The 21,659-nt window shown below is 37.9% G+C and overlaps 2 protein-coding genes across 10 annotated transcripts in view; one reads left to right on the top strand and one right to left on the bottom strand.

Moving 5' to 3' along the window:
* LOC111862417 overlaps positions 1-17,221 on the bottom strand; it is an 85,313-nt gene extending 68,092 nt beyond the window's left edge. For 3 of the 5 annotated variants that reach the window (XR_002842428.2, XM_023847786.2, XM_023847788.2), the window contains exons 1-7: positions 17,015-17,220; positions 12,284-12,388; positions 10,075-10,259; positions 9,190-9,357; positions 6,301-6,473; positions 2,924-3,013; positions 1,224-1,370 (exon numbers count right to left, since the gene is read on the bottom strand). Coding sequence is in view for 4 of the 5 variants with exons in the window: in XM_023847786.2 (XP_023703554.1) it covers positions 1,224-1,370; positions 2,924-3,013; positions 6,301-6,473; positions 9,190-9,357; positions 10,075-10,259; positions 12,284-12,388; positions 17,015-17,121 (975 nt within the window). In the remaining variant the exon portion in view is untranslated. Of the gene's footprint in view, positions 1-1,223; positions 1,371-2,923; positions 3,014-6,300; positions 6,474-9,189; positions 9,358-10,074; positions 10,260-12,283; positions 12,389-17,014 lie in introns of all 5 variants that reach the window. The other 2 variants (XM_023847789.2, XM_023847787.2) reach the window with 2 other exon arrangements.
* Positions 17,003-21,659, top strand: part of LOC111862419 (recQ-mediated genome instability protein 1) — a 22,561-nt gene continuing 17,904 nt past the window's right edge. Inside the window, exons 1-2 of one of the 5 annotated variants that reach the window (XM_023847796.2) lie at positions 17,003-17,086; positions 19,332-19,461. In XM_023847796.2, coding sequence (XP_023703564.1) covers positions 19,342-19,461 — 120 coding nt within the window. In that variant the 5' untranslated portion in view covers positions 17,003-17,086; positions 19,332-19,341. The other 4 variants (XM_023847795.2, XM_023847799.2, XM_023847797.2 and 1 more) reach the window with 4 other exon arrangements.

Raw genomic sequence — 21,659 nt, forward strand, 5'->3', positions numbered from 1 at the left:
AGACTGCGATAACGTCTCTAGACTCAACATCCGGTGTTACCGTGACATGCACAAGTGTCGTCATCAGCAACTTCCATTCAGGGGTGTCCAGAACGTATGAATTCTTGCTCAGAAACAAGAAATTGCGAAAATTCTCCTTTGGTGTCAGTGCAAAAATTTTAACATGTTTTATACAATCTGTAAATTACAATATCTGATTCTATATTCTTTCGAGAAAAAAACAGCGTTTATTTCGTTCGATTATCACAGAAATAGCAGAAATAGGAGCAAAATTAGTAAGTGACTACAATTTTCACGAATCTCAAATAGCGGCCATTTAAAGAACTCCGTACCGTTGCCACAACCTAAGTTTAAAGGGCCGTAGGATAAAGGTTAAAGACTTACGTGAGCCTTGAAGCAAACTGCCAATATGACACTTGTGTATCATCTGTACATGTATCAAACGTGTACAAAACACATGTGCATATAATGGTGTAACTATATACAACACATATACAAACACCAGAAGGGCCAAACTGATGCTGATAACAAAATAGATGACATAAAATAAATGAAAATAAAACAAAGTGAAATAAATCAGCTTGTGTAAGATTTGAGGCTTTCACGGCGGTGACTATGAAGAAAGCAGTCTTCCAGGATTTGGCACCGTGTATATGTGGTGTTAACCGACGTTTCGGAGGAACGTATCGCCTCCATCTTCAGGGTAGAAGAAAAAATAAGAAATCTGCAAGCAGACAGTCTGCTTTTACCGGTTCTCATGGTCTCTTTGCTTGCAGATTCCTTATTTTTTCTTCTACCCTGAAGATGGAGGCGATACGTTCCTCCGAAACGTCAGTTAACACCACATATACATGGTGCCAAATCCCAGAAGACTGCTTTCTTCAAATCAGCTTGTGTTAACAACCTATGAGCTGGACTGAAATAAAACTTAAAAAAAAAAAAAATCTTGTGCATAGTAAACATACCTCAATTTATGAAAAATGTCCAATATAAATGCACAAGCTACAATTTCATGCAGGTCTGAAGAAAAAATTTGAGATGGTTGATGAGGAAACAAACAGATACAAATTACGGCAAATAAAAGATGCATTTACCATTAATGTGTCCATAAAGCTTTAATGATTACTTCTATGAACACTAATTCACAAAACATGTAAAAAAAAAACAACAAAAAATACTTCTGACATAGAACATAAGTAAAGGACAGGGCAACATCAACATACCAGCATAAAACGTTCCTTAACACTTGATAGATATGTTCCTAGGGACACAACAATAGTCTCCACTCTGCGTTTATGGGTAAAAACTGCTACATCAGGAGACGCTTCGTTACGAAGTTCAACATGTGATATCATCAAATTTCTCACCACCTGCAAAAGATTTATAATATCACTGTTGCCAATATACCATAATCAAGTGATGAACTAAGACACTGCACCCCTTTTCTAAAAATCCCAGTCTTCTACATCAGTCATAGATTCTCACATTTCCTTAGTTCTCAGTACTTCTGGATCCATACTTATAAAAATTTGATTACAATAAAATGAAATTAACTCACAGTTTCTCCTTCAATTTCAAAAGCCAGTTCATCATTGGAGTCAATATCACGTTCTTCATTTACCCTATCACTAATAGCTCCTTCATCCGCATCACACAAGGAATTATATATTTTTGTCTTTCAAGCCAGTAGGGGCAGGTTTGCTGGAACATGATGCCATGCCACTAACACATGACACCCCACAATATATAAATGGCATTCGTTCCTCAAGATGTTCAAACCATGACTTCCAGATGGCAGAAAAAACATTCATGAATTCAATGGCATAGTATACAGTGGCAAGTAGCAACATATGACCAAAGAAATGCGAAAGAAAATTTGTTGATCATATGTTGGCATTTGCCTGTGAAAGCACTGTCACCATGTCAATTATATATCTACACATGAGTGGAAAGGGTAGAGTGAAAGGTGGCTGCATGGTGTTAGGAAAAATCAGTACAATTGTGGACCACTTTCTGCACAAATTTTACGGGGCTGCAGTGTTCTAATATATTGTGACATGTTGCGCTATGGAGGACACCCCACTTCCTCCCCAGTGGTGATGTGGCATGAGAGCACTGTCGTTACTACGGTAACAAGCAAGTCAACACTCCTTCCCCTACCCTGCCAGCGGTGACGTAACACTTTCGGAGCGTTGCCATTGCTAGAGTTAATAGGCCAGTCAACACCCCTTTCCCTGCGGTGATGTAACACGGGACGCCACAGTTGCTACATAGCCATAAACAACTCCTGGCAGCGAAGCCCAGCAATGCCGGTAAACATGCGACTACGCAACAAGGAAGCAAGGCGTTTTCCCATTGTCCACCTGAGGGTTTATAAGGGAACTAAACTGCCTACGAAGTCAGCTGAAATGTAGCAGCCGCAGAAGACAGTTGGAATCTAGCCAGCAGTGAGCAGTTAGGAGTGAGTGAGTGATCAGCAGCCGCCGAAGACAGCCGAAATGTAGCCGTCGCTGGAGACAGTTGAGTTGGAAGTCGCCGAATTCAGTTGTAGTGGAAAGAAGAATATCGGAATGTGTGATTAGAAGTGATAGTGTGAGCAGCAGATGCTTGGTTCACACGAGAAGTAATTGGGAGTGTGTAACACACTGACACTTGCATAGCTCCCGTATCGTACTGTGAATACATGTAGACTACTGAGGACAGTGTGAAGAGATTTGTGTGTAGGGTTTGTAAATTGTGTAAACCCATAACAGTGTCATAAGTAATTGTAGCCAAGACTTGTAGGTTGTTAAATAAACCAATTAACAAACCGACTGGCGTCTTCAGTAGCTAAACACACTACAATATGTTAAAAAAACTGTAAAACCCGATACTTCTGCTGGTTTGTTAACTTTCTTTTGACAAGGCCCCATGTTATACAAACCTGCTTAACAGCCTGCATGTCACTTCCTGGGGTTGCTGACAGAGCCAACACACGGAACTTGTTGTTGAATGGCCACAAAGCCTTCATCACCTGAAACATATAGTTATCACCTCCACTGGATCACAAATTATACTGTGCCACACTCTTCTTATCATCACAGAACCCTATGCTGACAAGTTACTATTGTGTCAGCACTCCATTGCGAAGACAACAATTTATGGACTTTCCAGAATCAGTTTGCTCAGCTAAATGAATACTTTAAATATTGACTCAGTTCTTGGATTGTTACAGCATTTCAATGTGAGTGATGATGATATTTCAGAGGTACAACTGACTCCATCTTCAGGGTTGAAGAGAGAGAATTGGTGGTTGTGCAGACATCCCTTTTCAGGGCTAAGGAAATGCATTAAAATACTGTTGGCAACTGATATTCTCTAGTGATCACTCATCTAAGTGATCATCAGGCAAACTGTTCCTGAAGTTACACCATCATCCATGGCATGATGCTTAATTAAGCACAGATATAATTTCATCTTTAATTTTTCCCCTTACAATAGATGTATTATGTTGATATGGGAATTACTGCAACAATTTTCAAGCATTTAATTTTAAATATTATTTAAACTCCATATAAATATTTTCATAACACATGACAAGATACTAATGGATTAGTATTTCTGTTTAAAAACTTCAGCAAGAAAGTCTGTGAAGAGGCCTGTTTTTCAGTCTACTACCTACAAAATCTGAAGATAATACAAATTCTTGCATGACCACCAAAATATTTTAAAACTACCTCGCACAACTAGATAGAAAACTGGGTGCTAAGAGTTGCAAAATCTTGCTTTCATTGATCAGTGTGCTTCCCATCTGAAGAACACATTTCTCCCAGCTAACTTTACCACCCCACCACAGCCTTTATATTTGGGAATCATCCATGTATTCAAATGCCATTACATCAGGAAGCTGATTTTGAAGACTGCAGCAACATTAAATGGGGGACTGCTCAAAGATGCTGCACAGATGAAGTTGGATGTATTGTTGGCAAGTCACTTAACAGCAGAACCCTGGAGACTGAAAACACCTACTACAATCAAGAACAGCTTTATAAAGTATGGTTTCTTAATTGGTAATTTCAGCAATCATGATGACAGTTCAGTGAAACTCAGTGAAGATGAAAAGGATGACCCGTACAGTTTACAACCTACGCGAATGCAGTCTGAGGCTACACACAATGTAACAGTGCTCTTGAGGTTTGTGGAATCCTTGAGTGTTGACCACATGTTAGATCAACATTTGACTAGACCAGAATAAGAACCAGAAGAGGAAGAGGAAATTGCAGAACATAAAGAAACATTCTTGGATGCACTGAAATATCTGGCAGCGGCCAGAAAGCACATGTCAATATGATATCTAGAACAATATTATTTCAATGTGCAACAAAGTTGAAAATGAACCACAGAGTAAGGAACTCAAGGGGGGGGGGAGGCTGACTGGTTGATGAAACAGTGTAACTAGGTATGTACCATATTTTCTAGTCATTTCAGACAAATATTGGGATAATGCCTTGAAACACTTGCATCCACACCTTTTCCAATCACCAGTCATAATCACCATCACATCTTACTGATGTTACATATAATACAGAAACTGATAAAGCATTGCAAAATAAACTAAGATCCACATTTTCATCTACATTTACACTGTCAGTGTTTAAACGGTATATTTTAAATGGTTTTCTGAAGTTATGGTATCAAGAAGACAGTTTCCTCGATTTTATATTTCTTTTAAGTCGCCCCTTAATAAGTGCAAAATTGAGGTTTCACTGTAATTATGAGTACTGTAATAGTTGTTGTGTGCTCTAACTGCTGATCATCTCAAGACACTTCCATTATGTATCGTCACAAGTGTATTTATTCTCTAATACAGACACTATCTTCCCCTAATAATATAGTAACATGAGCAGAAGTTGGTAGGGGAACAGGAAGGATGAACCCTGGGCAGGAATTACTGTGGGTACATGCAATGACAGTGTTGCACTTTGCACATCATAGAATAACCAGAAGAAATTATTAATTCTTCCTCAGCAGGATGACACTTTTAACTGCAGAAGTTATGCAGTGTCAAATAATCAAACAATCTGGATAATGAAACCTGGGAAACTGCTGCAAGAAGCTGGAGAACCAGCAGAAAGTAATGATTGGTTGTTTAGTACAAAAGAAATAAAACCTTTCAACCAAAGTGAGACTTCTGTATACCCCTGAAGGTTGTGCACACAACTGTAAGGTTTGCTAGAGAGATGAAGAGTGCAAAATCAATATTACAGTAATTTATAAAACCGGATACTCATAATATCAAAAAATTATTAAAATAAACAAGTACAAGACCATTTCTTAACTTCCAATTATGTATAATACAATATGGCATTAAGGTTTGATAAAAAATGCAGTGCAGAAACAATTCTTCCTCTTTGAAGACATACCAGGGAGATAAGAAAAAAATGAATAATTCATTCTCTGAACCAAAGGTTTAAGAATTTCTTAAACTTATATAACCTCTTCTACTTGCTCCCAACTGCTAATTAAGACCTGTCCATTACAAGATGTCCCACCTGCTGTATTCTGCATGCTAGCAAAGTCCCACCTGCAATTCACCCATAATTCACTCCATGTACACATATGAGAATAAATGCACTGACTTCTATTCAATACCAGTATTAACCAATAATAGACATAACACATGATGCAATTTATTTTAAAGTCAGTTATTTAAAAGCACTGAAAATATCAAGACTATAAACCGCTGATGATTAAATAATTAACAAATGTGGAGCAGCTGGTGGAAAGAGATCTGGCAGGAAAAATTAAGTATTTGGAGAGAACCCGCCTCAGTGACATTCTGTCTGCCATAGATACAACCTAACTGCTGAAACCTTGGGATGCAATTTGCAGAGAACATCCGGACCAACTGGCAAGATGGGTACTGTTTCATCATGACAATGCCAAACGCCATACAGCCTGAGCAAAGCAGGAGAGAATTCAAGTACAGTGGGAACTTCTCAAACATCTGCCTTACAGCCTGGACTTGCCCTCTAGTGACTTCCATTTGGTCTGCTAAAAAACCACCTTGGTGGCAAATATTTTGCTGATGATGAAGAGGCTGAAACAGAGGTGTGGAAGTGGCTGAGACAACAGTCAAGACTTCTATGCTGTGAGTTTCAGTGCACTGGTAAAGCAATGGGACAAGTTGGTTGATATGTCAATATATAAATGTCTTTTCCAAGTTTGAATATAATATGTTTTACATTTTATATAGATTTGTGACCCATTTACTCTCTCCCTCTCATAATATATGTGTATAATGTGTGTGGTAATACTAACTTGACAATATGAATGGTTCCCCAGAGCCTTGTGAGCCTCATCAACCACAACACACTTAATGCTAGCAGCTGGACACTGTCCACAAGTTAAATCATTTGTCAAAACTTGTGGTGTCAAAAAGAAGACACGCTTCATCTCCCAGGCAACAGCTCGCTCTCCAGGAGACATGGAACCTGCACACATTTCAAAATACCTACATTTTCATGGATTTCTTTTTCACATTTTCATTCAGATTGAAAAATGAACTTACTGACGTGATCCACCAGGAAATTCCTGTAAATACAGACATTAACACTGTCATTACATTTATTAGTCACAACTTCAATTACAAGGGCTAGGCCATCTAAAAACTGATGACCAGGAATGAAGAAATCTGTCAGTCACAACTCAAAATATAAATGCTTTATCATGTGTTTACTACTATGTTTATCACAAATAATGCAACCCTGTCTCACAATTGAGACTTCATTTTTCAATACAATGGCTTCATGAAAATTAGTCTGTAAACAACACAAATGAAAGAAGGATATGTTTGTAAACACTGAAAATATCATTCAACAAAGAGCATGGCTCTAAAGTACCCGAGAGGGAGGGCAAACATATTCAGTGATATGAAAGAAAATTTTACATGGAGAAAGTACCTACTGTATTCCTTAAAGTAATGTGTAAGAATATGTGTTTCTCAAAAATTGTTAGGATAATGGAGGAGGAGGATGAGATGGGTCAGGCATGTAGCACACATGAACAAAGAGAAATGCATATAAAATTAAGCTAGCAAATCATTAGGAACACCTACTTGTAGCTGACAGAATAACATCAACATGAATCTTTAACTTCGCAGGGTGTGAGGGTGCAGGCTACTTTCACCTAGCTCAGGATAGGGACCACTAGTGTACTGCAGTGAATATGGTTATGAACCTTCAACTTTCTTGAACACCAGAACTACTATTAGCTTCTCAAGACCTCCACTCTATGGATTTCCTTATATTAATATTACCCTGTGTGAACATATGCTGTAATACTCTTTCTTTATATCCTAACACAGTTTGTTTTTTCTAATTTTTCCTCTGAATATCAGTTTGTGCACTTTCATTAACATATTCACTTACCAAGTACCAAACTGAATTAAATAATCAAAATGTAAGTCAGTGAACAACCTTGAACTGAACACCCAAATAATAATAATGCTTCATCTTAATTAACCATAATCCTAAAAGTGTAATATAATATAAAATGGTAATTTCCTAAAACATTACTATAATTCAGTTAAACTTCACTAACTTAATGAAGACTCAAACACAGAGCAATAATCAGTATGATTCATGTTTCAAAAGAGAACAGTATGGAACACAGAGATCAGCCAATCTCTTCAGCTTATTCTGCAATTTACATGCCCCTTTAGCTTCTGCCTTGTGCCACAAGCCATTTTCCAATCTTCAACCAGGAAGGTCTCATGTGCCATCTCGCCTGAGTTTTCCTGTCCAGTCACAGATCTCCTTGAATACCTCCCTGCTGAAGAGACTTCTGTTGCAACATGAGCCCTCTCCCTCTCTCACTGGAGATCATGTCCTATGTGGACATGTCTTCCTTTCTTTCTTGAAGTTATCTTTTGGTACAGTGTGTGTTACTTTGATTAAATTATGTTTCGTGACTATCTAAAGCTCTGGCAGAGCCTGTGTGTATGTGTAAGTAAGATACATGTTTTCTTGGTTATATTCAGCAGGACTGTCATGGCACTTTTTATATTTCTGGCCTTACTGCTGTAATGTGGGGCATGTGTTAATGTAGTTGGTCGAGGCCCTATGCTACAAGCTGGAAGGTTGCAGGTTCAAGTCCTGATGAGGCCACTGGATTTTTTTCAATTGACCCAATCCTTCAAGCCGCACTATGGTCCTGGGGTCAACTCAGCCTCTAACAGAAATGAGTACAAGGAATCTTTCTGGGGGTAAAGGTCAGCTGGCGCATAAGGCTGACATCACTGCAATATGGATTTTTTTCAATTGACCCAATCCTTCAAGCCGCACTATGGTCCTGGGGTCAACTCAGCCTCTAACAGAAATGAGTACAAGGAATCTTTCTGGGGGTAAAGGTCAGCTGGCGCGTAAGGCTCACATCACTGCAATATGTGAGCCTAGAAAATGTGGGAACCTCAACATCTCACAACCCTATGGGCCTCCACGGACTGTTACAGGGATACCTTTTTTACTTTACTGCTGTAATGCATATTTGAGGACACAGTCATGCCTATGTCATTTTCGGTACTTGTTTTTGCAATATGCATGCTCATAACTCCTTCCCTTTGGTATTTCAGCCTTTGTAATGTTATGCATATAAGCTATGCATGGCTTGGTTTTGCTGACATAGCCAAGTCTCTGACATGCATTTTGCAAGTGACTTCTGTCACGTGTCATGTAACTCTGTATGACTGATGGTTGATACCTTTTTCACATCTCTGATTTGGCATTATTCTGCTGGAGTTTCAAGTTCTTTTCCTATCAGTAACCAAATTCTGTTTTCTCATTCACCTAAGTTATATAACATTTGTCTTAATTTGACTCATGCTTACTCAATTTGTAGAGTTGTTACCCAACCCCTGTCAGAGTAAATTTGCCTTAACCTGTGATTTATTCTCATTCTGTTATGCCTGTCAGTGCTCGAGGTGAACATCTGTAATATTATTACCACACTTGTTAAGCTCGATACCCCTGTCCACTTTGTGAAGTGTGTGTGCATACTTCAACAGTGAGAAAATGGTATCCTGAGCTCATCGAAGGTGCCTCACAATTGCTTCTTCTCATCATATCCAATCAATAAAAACAATTAACTCTGTCCTGAATATTCATTCTGTGGGTATATTTAAAAGGCAATCCATGAAATGACTACGATTACCTGTCATCTCAGCTGTATCTTCCTTTGGTATACCCATTACTTTGTAGCATGCTTCAATCTGCTGATGTACTAGTGGTTTAGTGGGTGCCATAAAAATTACCTTCCCTCGTGGAAACCAGCGATAGAAGTTGTACATCACCACAGCAGCAATGAAAGTTTTACCAAGACCTATGAGAAACAAAGAGAAAAGACTTGTTCCTAAAATCTAATAGTACTTCCTGTTATTTAACAATATCTAATAAATTGTTTTCTAAACTACAATGAAATATCGTTACTACATACACAAAGGGATTAAAAACAGAGAATTTGTACTAATGACATTTTTCATTACCAAAAAGAAATTTTGGAAGACCTCTGGAACAATAGAAGAATTCTACTTTTTAATATTCATAATAGATCGCAGTAGTCCTAAAAGTGGAAAAAAGGAGGAGGCAGGCGGTAGCAGTGATGGTCATTATCATGGGTCTGTGAAGGCTGGTAACAATGGATGATCTGATTTTGATGGGCATCATTTAGTGTCACATGGATACTTGATGAATGCATTTCAAGTGATGAACTTCTGCAGGTAAATGCACATTCAACCACCAAAGCATCAAACATAGCAATTTATAATTAATACATTAATATAAAGAGAAAAATTCAAATATTGCCTCAGTTATGATCCTTTGAAAGAAAACCTCACCTTCCTGAGTTCAGTGCAGTCCTGAGACCTCACAATTTGAACTTGATATAGTTTCAAAACCTCACTCTCAATCCCATTTTCTGCAAATCTTGGCAAGAAATCATTTCATTCAACATCACTGCCGTGTACATCAGTACATATCAGATGCACCTGTTAGGTAGTATGTTTTGTTACAACACTAAATATGTGTATTCACTTCTAACCTGTGGGCAAGCTGACTAATGTGTTCTTGAACAAACAGCTGCTGACAATGTCATACTGGTACTGTCTTAAAGGATAATTTGTGGGGTATATCCAACTGCGTCCAGCTGAAAGATCAAAGCCTTCTGCATCTTTTCCTTTGTACAAAAGTGGCTGTGATGGAGAATGCATCTGAAGTTTCACTGCACTGAAACATAAATTTTAGTAACTGTTACTATGAGGGATATCTGGATAGTAAAGATACAAGTCCAGTAAAAATGCGAGAATTCTTTTATAAAAAATGGCAGTGCTGTCATGTGAGATAGGAACTGTATGATAGGGCTGATTTCACTGGTCACGGTCACAGCAACGCTGTGCTCGCAGTGTATGTTTAAAATGGCCGTGTCAATTCCAAAATCCCACCAAATGTGATATTTGTGCAGTAATTCAATTTCTTCATGTAAAAAGAGAAACAGCTGCTGAAATTCATCGCCAACTTGTTTCTGTTTACAGTGAAGATGCGATGAACAGGCAAAACGTGGCAAATGGTATCATGAACCTGAAGCAGAAAGAAGTGATGTTCATGATGAAATAAAGAGTGGAAGGCCATCTGTTGTGACTCATGAAATCATCCCAAAAATTGATGAAAACATTCATGCTGAGACATTTAACCATCAATGAACTTCATCAACAATGTCCAGAAGTGTCAAGAACTGTTCTCCATGGCTAAGAAAGCAAGTGGGATATTTCTATGATGGTGGAATAAAAAAACTCATTCCCAGGCTCATTAAGTGCACTGCAATCCATGGGGACTGTTGAGAAGTAAATAAAGGTGTGTTGTAAGAGTGCTACAAGTGAATCCAAAAACAATTCTTTACAAATATTTTCTGGACTTTGTATCTTTACTTTCCGTATATCCTTCGTACAATTGGGCTCTTCTGACCCAAAGCTTTAGAATTCTTTCTCAATGTGAAGTTATAAGGTGTAGCCCTGTAGGCAACTGCTCATATTTTCTTTAGGAAACAACAGATGACTCTTAAAGACACGTCGTGTCCCTCTCTCTCTGTCCACATACAACTTCTGTGGCCACAAAAGAATACAATGATAGTGTTCTAGTCGGGAGATAAAAACTAAAGAATGATGTGCATGATGAGCATGACAAATGAACAGCGAAGTGCAGTGCAGTGGTCTCCCCGAAAAACAAAAGAAAAATTACCTGATGATGGCCCATATGCGGCTGAAACATGCTGTAAATTGAAAAGAAACTTATGTAAAACTAGAGACATTTTAGTACTGTGCTTTTAGTGTTTAAGTTTTACTTTTAGTGTCTTAATGATACTGTGACGCGTTACCTTATGTCCATCACCGTGACAACTGCTACAATCGGAACGGACACTTCCACGACAATGAATACATGGAAATTGTGGAGTTCCAGCAGCGACAAAGGTAGCAATGAATTGTCAATGAGTAACAACGGATGAAATGAGACACGTTACTGATGTAATCTATAAAGAGCGTTCCTGAAGCAATGGACTGCCAAACATGTGAGACTGAGCTTTGGCAAGGGGTGTCCTCTATTGAGACCATGTGCACCTTATATAAGGGGCCTGGCCTCGAACGGAAGTTGAAGATTGGAATATTAGAGTATTGAGAACGAGACAGTCTTGGAATAGCCGCTGCCAGAGATAGTTGAGATCCAACCACGGCCAAGGACAGCTGAGATGTCACACTGGAGTATTGGGCCAGAGGTCAAGTGATATTGCAAGCGATAATAATTCTAAGGCATGTTAAGTGTGAGTGTCCAATAAAGATTCACTAAATCCAAGACCCACGTGAAGCTATTTGTCGCGTGACATACCCAACACATGACAATATTTTATGATTTTAACAACATCAAAAAGTATTGAAGTTACACCTTTAATGATGAACATATTTTAGATCTCTTTTATATGTTAAAAATATTGTTGCATTATTGATGGGTGCTATAATAATAATCGATAATGCCTCAATGCAAAGGGATGCTGAAATATAATATTTAAATCCAAATCATGGGTAGCTGAATGCCATTTAAACAAGATGTAAATGGAGTAAAAAAGTTCACAGCAAGTGCACAGGAAGAGCTCAGAGGATAAAATAACTTTCACCAGCGCAAAACAAATATCTTCATAGTACTGTGGAAAATTTTAGAAGCCTGCATTTCTAAACACTTGTTTACACTTGCATCAGACATACCTGGAAAATGCAGCACTATCTCGACTTGTTCCTGGACTCCCAGACTCATTCTCACCATTACGACTTTCAGAATGTCTAAGTGGTATTTCCACCTCACTACAGTGCCTGCAACAGAACATGTTCCCATAATTACTATAACAAAATATAATTAGAAAACAGTAATACACTAACTCGTTTTAATTATTTCATGATTCTAGAAAATTAATAGTTTTTTCCTGCCAGTATATATGCAATAACACTCACTCAATCTGCTTCAATAAATTATTGAAATTATACTCATCCACTGTTTTATCATATTTAAAGGACTTATTATGTTATTTTTCTATGGTTTTTTATATTATTAGTCAGTTGATGTGATGTTTTTAATCTTATATATTTTTTTTATAAAAAACTGACTTGTCCAATTGTACATAATGTAACAGTTATGGATGCTAAATAAATCAATCAATCAATCAATTTGACTTGGTTCATCCTGGTCAGTCGGACTAGTATAAGTATAAAAAATTATTAACAACATAGAGTCCTATTCTTCAAACAACAGAACTACAACGTGGTATACACTCATCTTCCTTTAAAGAGAAGTATAAAGAACATGAACCAAATCGGTTCTGGATTTTAACAAGAAGTTTTTAAACCATAACTGTAAATAGACTAAAATAATTTATAAATGTTTTAACAAATTCATGCTCATCACAGTAACTGTTAAAGGATAATATTTTATATTTATGGCACTGTAATAATAGTGTCTCTAATAGTTTCCCAAGTTTTATTAACATCCACCTCAGTGTCCAAGTTTTCCAAAGCCGCAAACCTATTTGAGATTTCAACAGGATATTCCTCTTTACCCTCTACTTCATTTAATTTCTTGAGATTGAACCTCTCCATATGAACTCTGTGTGTTGTTTGTTTGCTCACTGCCAGTCTTTCCCTAACCTTTGCCACCACCAGGTAGTGGTCAGTATCACAATCTGCTGCCCCGAATGATCGGACATCAAGTATACTCAAGTGTCATCTCCTATCTATCAAAATATGGTCTATCTGATTGTGTATCTTCCCATCAGGAGATGTCCAAGTAAATTTATGGATGTTATGATCAAATTCCGGCAGAACTTATTCAAGCAGGAGGCAAAATATTATGTTCTAAGATACACAATCTAATTATTATATTTAGCACAAGGAAAAATTGCCTGATCAGTGGAAGGAGTCTATTATTGTACCAGTTCACAAGAAGGGTGATAAAACTGACTGTAGTAATTATCGGGGGATATCACTGTTATCAAATTCATATAAAATTTTGTTCAATATTCTTCTTTCAAGGTTAGGTCCATATATAGATTAAATTATTGGGGATCATCAGTGTGGGTTTCGATGTAACAGATCAACTACAGATCGGATCTTTTGCATTCGTCAGATATTGGAGAAAAAATGGGAGTACGATGAGACAGTACATCAGCTATTCATAGACTTCAAGAAAGCCTACGATTCAGTTAGGAAGGAAGTATTGTACAATATTCTGATAGAGTTTGGATACCCATGAAACTAGTTAGGCTGATTAAAATGTGTTTAAACGAAACGTTTAGTAAAGTCCGTGTAGGTAAACATTTGTCTGATAAATTTCCTATCCAAAATGGTCTAAAACAGTGGTTCCCAACCTGTGGTCCGCGGGACAGCTTATTTTCATTGAACTTTATCTTATCATGTTCCTCACACCTGGGATATTTGCAATGTATATCTCTGGCTCTTGAGGCCCATGGATGAAGTCAAATTTAACGGGACTGTTGGTACCGTTACTTCTTCCTTTTGTAAAGCAGAGGTGAATAACCAACGATTTGTTTAGCTTTTTCCAAGGACATTTTCTTTTGGTCGGCCCATTGCATCTCAGACCCGTGTTTCAGGGTGTACTGTTGTCCTCCTTACCTGCTGTCTGCCCATTCTCCCCTACCCACCAAATCCATCCCTCTTCGGCTGGGAATAAAGCTGGGACCATTGACCACGTTTTTTATTCATTTCAGTGGCAGAGTGAACAACCCATGGGTATTTGTGAAGTGAATTTTTATAATATTATACAAGTGTGTTTTTCTCGGTTTAATATTCAGTTTTTCTGCTCTTGTTCAAATAATTGCGTTCACAACGAAACTTCTGATTTTCAGTTTGTTCACGATCTTATTTAGATATGGATCGGTGGTTAAAGTGTGGATCGTTGATTAGGTGAGTGTTAAATTCATAATATTAGGCCTAACTGATATGTTCGTGATCTTCCGAATAAGCTCCATTTATAACAGTATTTTATTGTCATAAATGACACATTTAGTGTTGTAAAATTGTAAGTTACTCCTTCACTTTCATGATATGTAAAATATAAAAAATTTCCATTTTGGGTTTTATGGGGACCGTAGTCAATTAACATTCGGTACAGGGGGTCCACAGCATCAAAAAGGTTGAGAAACACTGGTCTAAAACAATGAGATGCTTTATCACCACTCCTTTTCAACTTTGCTTTAGAATATGCAATTAGGAAGGTCCAGGGAAACCAGGTGGGACTGAAATTAAACAGAACACATCAGCTGTTGGCCTATGCTGATGATGTGAATCTACTGGGTGATAATGCAGATAATATAAAGAAAAACACACAAATTTTAATGGACATAAGTAAAGAGGTTGGTCTAGAAGTAAACACAGACAAAACTAAGTATATGTTGCTGTCTCATCACCAAAAAGCAGGGCAAAATCATGACATAAAGATAGGAAACAGATGTTTTGAAAATGTGGCACAGTTCAGATATTTGAGAACAACAATAACAGATCAAAACCTGATTCAGGAGGAAATTAAGAGGAGACTGAACTCAGGTAATGCTTACTACCATTCAGTCCAAAACCTTTTGTCTTCTCCTCTGTTGTCCAAAAACATAAAAATTAGAATATACAAAATTATAATTTTGCCTGTGGTTCTGTATGGGTATGAAACTTGGTCTCTGACATTAAGGGAGGAACAGAGACTGATGGTGTTTGAGAACAGGGTATTGAGGAGAATATTTGGACTGAAGAGAGATGAAGTAACAGGATGTTGGAGAAAACTGCATAACGAGGAGCTTCATAACTCATACTCTTCTCCAAGTATAATTAGAATGATCAAGTCAAGGAGGATGAGGTGGGCAGGGCATGTAGCATGAATGGGGGGAGACAAGGAATGCATATAGGATATTGGTGGGAAAGTCAGAAGGAAAGAGACCACTGAGGAGACGAAGGCGTAGGTGGGTGGACAATGTTAAAATGGATCTTAGAGAGATAGGATGGGATGGTTTGGATTGGATTGGTCTGGCTTGAGATAGTAACCAGTGGAGAGCTCTTGTAAACACAGTACTGAACCTTTGGGTTTCATAAAATGCTGGGAATTTCCTGAGTAGCTGCAGAATTTGCCACTCCTCAAGAAGGTCTCAGTTCCATGAGTAAGTAAGTAAGTAAGTAAGTAAGTAATTTCATAAGCACCCCAAATTCAATGTGAGTATTGTACAGACATTCCCTCTTAACCAAAGCGTAGGCGTTCTTGAAGTCTATGATGGGTGACTTACTGTCTCATCATATTCATTTATTCTCCAATATTTGACAAATGCAAATATCTGATCAGCAAGTGATCTGTGAAATCAAAACCCACGCTTATGATCCCCAATACTTTAGTCTTTATATGGACCTAACCTTGAGAGGATATTGAACAAAATTTTGTATGAAGTTGATAAATGTGATATCCTAGGATAATTACTACAGTCTGTTTTATGGCCCTTCTTGTAAAGTGGTACAACAATATACTCCTACCACTTCTCAGGCAATTCTTCCTTATGGATCTGTGAATGTAATGTTTCACCTCCTGCTTGAATCAGTTCTGCTAGAATTTAATCAATGACTGGAAATTTACATTTTTTCAACTTTGCAACTGAAATTTCAACCACAAAATTCCTACATTCAGGTACTGACTGGGTTGTTGTATGTCTTCCCATCTACCTACATACATTCAACAGCTGAGAGAAGTACCTATTCCATCTATTTAAAATGTTGTGGGACCCTGCATGTGGATCATGATTCTCATCTAAGTTAGTTCTGTGTTGGTAACCCTTCTTAAATTAATTTATACCTCTATACAAGTCTCTAATATTCTTGTTCTTACTTTGTGCTACAAGCTCAATAATGTTTCTTTTCAGATATTCCCCTTTTCTCTACCTGAAGAAATTCCTACTTGCTTTATGTCTTATATTGTTCATGTTATCCCATTTGCCTTGGATCCTCTAACCACTGCAATTTGCATTCTTCCCTTTCATTTAACAGTTTTGAACATCCTTCGTTGAACTATGGCTTATGCTTGTTCAGTTCGTGATAACCTAGACTCTCTTTGGCTGAAACTTAGATTTTCTATGTTCCCCAAAACTATTACTTTTAAAAATACCTTATTTGTAAACATATGTTGTAAAGTACTTAACATTTTTATGATTAACCTTCAGCATAGCGTGACATCTTTTAGTCTGTCTCCCAGGTCTTTTATAATGCCAATTCCGTGGGCGCAACAGTTTTAATAACCATTTGGGAATTTTTGTTGCGGTTTAGTTGATTACGACACATTTTTGTTGGGGTTCTAATTCACCGCCGAATGAATGGCATGCTGGGATTCCAATAATAATATTTCTGCTACAGAGAAACTTCGTAAGTTACCTACCACCGCATTCTAAATTAATTACATCCTACCTGAGGCTTTCTTCCAGAGCTCTTGCCAACATTTCATCTTCCGCTTCGTCTTCCAACAAAATAAGATCATCGGTTGGTATACAATTATTAAAGTCATTATGGTTCATTTAGTAATGATTGTACGATATTATAATAAACGACAATTTTTTCAATTGAGTTTCCACTAACACAAACACCATTCTACACGATCATACTATCCGATACTAGCGCTGCCTTTCGTTAAAATTTGGACTTCACAATCTCACAAACCTCACAAACTTCACAATGTTCGCATTGTTCACAATTGTTCAAAATCTATGACCACCTATGATGTTCCTGAGGTTCCTGAGGCTGAGTAGAAAGTAGAAATGCAAAGGCGTAAATCTTAATGCAATTTGTTGTTATTTCTTGGCTTGCATAGTCCGGTATCGCTCATCTGGATAATCAGAAATGAAGTTAGTATTTTTTTACAGTTGCTATATGCGACTGACATTTGAAATATTTATGACATATTTTGAATGCGTTTAGAAACCTAAGACGGAAATGTTAATCTCATTTGTGATGAAATCTGTTAAAGTAAATACAGTTAAGATAAACCAAAACGTAAAGCATTCTCTGTTCGTAATTAAGGACCACGACATGAAGATGTATAAGAGGGTGGAGGTATAACTTATTTGGTAAGTGGTCAGCTTCACACTCTGTGGAAAGAAGCCCAAATATCCATTGAATGTGACGCTTAGTGGGGCCCTGGGTGGGTCTGAAAGTGGTGATGAAAGAACCATTTCTGTCCCTGCCACTAATTGACCCATGTTTCTCCAGTTCCCTAACCTGTAGCCTAATCGTCATGCCAATTGACCCACACCAGCTCTAAAACAAATTACTGGCTTAGGGATTTACAGTTTCTCCCACTTAAAAACAGGGGCCAGGGTAGCTAAGTTGGTATAGCAACTTAGGCCAATGGCTGAATGACTGAGGATATGAGGCTCAATTCTCAGCAAGGATAAGAAATTTTCTCCATGACATCCTCCTAGCCTCCTATCCAGTGGGTTCTGGGGGCCCTTTCTCAGGTTAAAGTGGTTGGGGTGTGAAGGTGACCACTTACCTCCATCTAATGGTAAGATTACGAATGAAGCTATATCTTCATGGTGTAGTGCTTACTTAATTAGATGCATGGATAACTTTACGTTATATTACTTATGCTCTATTAATAACACTGATTTAATTAAATACTCAAATCTTTTGTGATTACCTGAAATGTCTGAGCTCTGTGTGCAGTACAGTTGTATAGTAATATGGTGGAACACTGTAACGGTTGCCCTTCTGTAGTTAGTTGTTATTTAAATATATTGTCACATGTATAGGTGACTAAAGATGGGGTTCTGATTGGGAACTGGATTTATTAACAACCTACAGGTCATAACTACAATTAATTATTACACTATTGCTGCTTTACACATTTTACAGTCATTCAACACTAATCTCTTCATTCTATCTGCACTACCCTTCACAGATTTATAACACAGGATCTATAACAGTCTTACTGAATTACACACTCTGAAGATTACATATAAATAAAGTATTATAATCACACATTAAGTCTTCACAGGCTGACTTCCAATTCTTCTCCAAATATGAACTTCCCATGGCCATCTCCTACTGAGAAGTAACTTGCTTGCTTGTTCACATGCTTCTTCCACTACTACTACTTGTAATTTGTAACTGCTGTACTACTCTTCCAGCTTCCTGCTTTCTTCGTGTTTGCATGCTTCTCCCACTACTACTCACTTGTAATTTGTAACTGCTGTACTCTTCCAGCTTCCTGCTTTCATCATGTTTGCATGCTTCTCCCACTACTACTCACTTGTAATTTGTAACTGCTGTACTCTTCCAGCTTCCTGCTTTCATCATGTTTGCATGCTTCTCCCACTACTACTCACTTGTAATTTGTAACTGCCTGGAACGAATTCTGTCACATATATAACTGCGGAATGGACATGGACCTACAGTAAACACATATCACATGATCACTCTCGAGCTAGTCTATTGGTGCATCAATTGGATGTACAGAAAACACAACTTCCTCTATTGTTGCATGTTGGACGGTGTATACAGAGCTGTTGCCTGGCAACGCTGTGATCAAATCTATTACAATATGGTTCGTATTAAGCTATCCTTTCTTGTAATGTAACCTCACAGTATCCTGATGTCAAGCCAGATGATTTGAATTTCTTGGTAACACAATTCTTAATACATAAAATGTAGCAGGGAACATTGATTTTACTCCATTGTTGTGTGTTAGGTGTGGCAGACTGTTAATTATTTTCCTTATACGTGACAGGGATTGAAGAATGAATGATCATCAAGTAGCTGGTATTAAGACATATCTAGCTAATATGTCTTTGCATGCATCTCCTGAATGGGTAGAAGGCTGTGTGGAGTTTTTTGTTTCAGAGCATCGTAATCAAGGGGTAAGTCTGAAATTATACTCAATTCTTTTCAGAATTAAGTGATTTAATTAAGACTTTTAATTGGATAAAATATTTAAGCTTAATTTTAGTTCATTGTAAAAGTAAAAAGTAAAAAAAGTAAAGCTATCCCTGTAACAGGCCGTGAAGGCCCATAGGGTTGTGAGACGTTGAGGGTCCCACATTTTGTAGACAATCGGCTTAAAGATGGCAGTAAGGTTGTCAGCCTTACGCACCGGCCGCTCTTTACTCCCCAGGAAAATTATTAAATTAATTCCTGGTACTCATTTCTGTTAGAGGCTGAGTAAACCCCAGGGCCTAGTGCGGCTGGAAGGATTAGATCAATTGGAAAAAATCCAATGACCTCGTCGGGACTTGAACACACGACCTTCCAGCTTGTAGCATAGCCCCTCAACCAACTATGCTACTGCATGCCCCCTTAATTTTAGTTCATTGTACTCTTGTGAAACTCTCATGAAATAAAATATATAAATTGAGTTCATTTCTTGAAAAATCAGAGACCATGAAAATGATTAATGTCTCATTACCTTTGAAATACATATTTAGAAGACTGTACTAGGGAAACAGTAAAGGTAAAAGGAAGGTAAAGTTGTCCGTGAGCTGAACTAATTAAGCACTACGCCATGAAGGCATATGGGGGAGTAGATATATAAATCCATGTTTTCTTGATCTCAGCACCATTTGGAGGTGAGTGGTCAACTTCATGCCCCGGTTGCTTTACCCCCAGAGAAAGAGTCCCTGGTACCTATTGAATTGAATGGGTGGATCCCAGAGCTGGTCTGGAGGAGATCAAGAAGTGAAAATTCTTGACCCTACCTGGACTCGAACTTTGACCCCTTGGTTGTCCAACTTGTAGCCAGTCACTATACTGACTGCACTATCCTGGCTCCTGACTAACAAAACAGTAGTTTAAATAAATCATGAACTTGTTTAAAGTAATGTAGATTGAGAATGTTTGAAAGTGAAATGATGAGAAATATATATGAACGTAAGTGGGAGGTAAGAGGACAGAGAAAATTGCATAATTAATAGCTTTATAATTCATAACCTGCTGTTGTTTGGATGATTAGATCAAGGAGTATGAGATAAGTAAGGAATGTAATTTGTTCGGGGGAAATGGGGAAAAAAATGAAGAATTGTAATTGGAAAACCAAGTCAATTGAGCATTTTGGAGAAGCATGTGTAGAACAGGAGAATAATATTTAAGTGGATCTTAGTCCAGACTGTATTGAACTGGTGGAGGATAGGTTCTAGTGTGGTCTGTATTGAACTGGTGGAGGATAGGTTCCACTGTTGGGCGCTTGTAAACAGAGAGTCAGTGAGATTTCAAGTTTTATAGAAGCAGAACTTTCTTTACCAGCTTAGTATTTCTCAATTTTTCAAGAAAGAGAATGCACTATGGATGTAATTACGTACTTACTTACTCACTCATGGAGCTGAGCCCTTCTGGAGGAGCTGCCAATTCTACAGCTAGTCAAGAATTTAACAGCATTTTAAGGAACCTGAAGGTTCATTACCGTGATCAGAAGAGCCCTCCACTGGTCCATATCCTGAGCCAGATCAATCCAATTCAATCCAATCCATACCATCCCATTCCATCCTATCTCTCTATGATCCATTTTAATATTGTCCACCCACCTATGCCTTGTTATCCCTGTGGTCTCTTTCCTTCTGGCTTTCCCCCCAGTACCCTACATGCATTTCTCTTCTCCCCAATTCATGATACATGCCCTGTCCATCTCATCCTCCTTTACTTGATAATTCTAATTATACTTGGAGAAGAATACAAGTTCCGAAGATACTCATTATGCAGTTTTCTCCAACCTCCTGTCACTTCATCCCTCTTCAGTCCAAATAGTCTCCTTAACACCCAGTTCTCAAACACCCTCAGTCTATGTTCCTCCCTTAATGTCAGAGACCAAGTTTCACACCCACAGGCAAAATTATACTTTTGTATATTCTAATTTTTATGTTTTTGGACAGCAGACGAGAAGACGAAAGGTTCTGGACTGAATGGTAGTAAGCATTACCTGAGTTCATTCTCCTCTTAATTTCCTCCTGATCAGGTTTTGATCTGTTATTGTCGTTCCCAAATATCTGAACTGTGCCACATTTTCAAAACATCTGTTTCTTATCTTTATGTCATGATTTTGCCCTGCTTTTTGGTGTTGAGACAGCAA

The sequence above is a fragment of the Cryptotermes secundus genome, unplaced genomic scaffold (assembly GCF_002891405.2).
Source record: "Cryptotermes secundus unplaced genomic scaffold, Csec_1.0 scaffold741, whole genome shotgun sequence".
Taxonomy (NCBI): Eukaryota; Metazoa; Arthropoda; class Insecta; order Blattodea; family Kalotermitidae; genus Cryptotermes; species Cryptotermes secundus.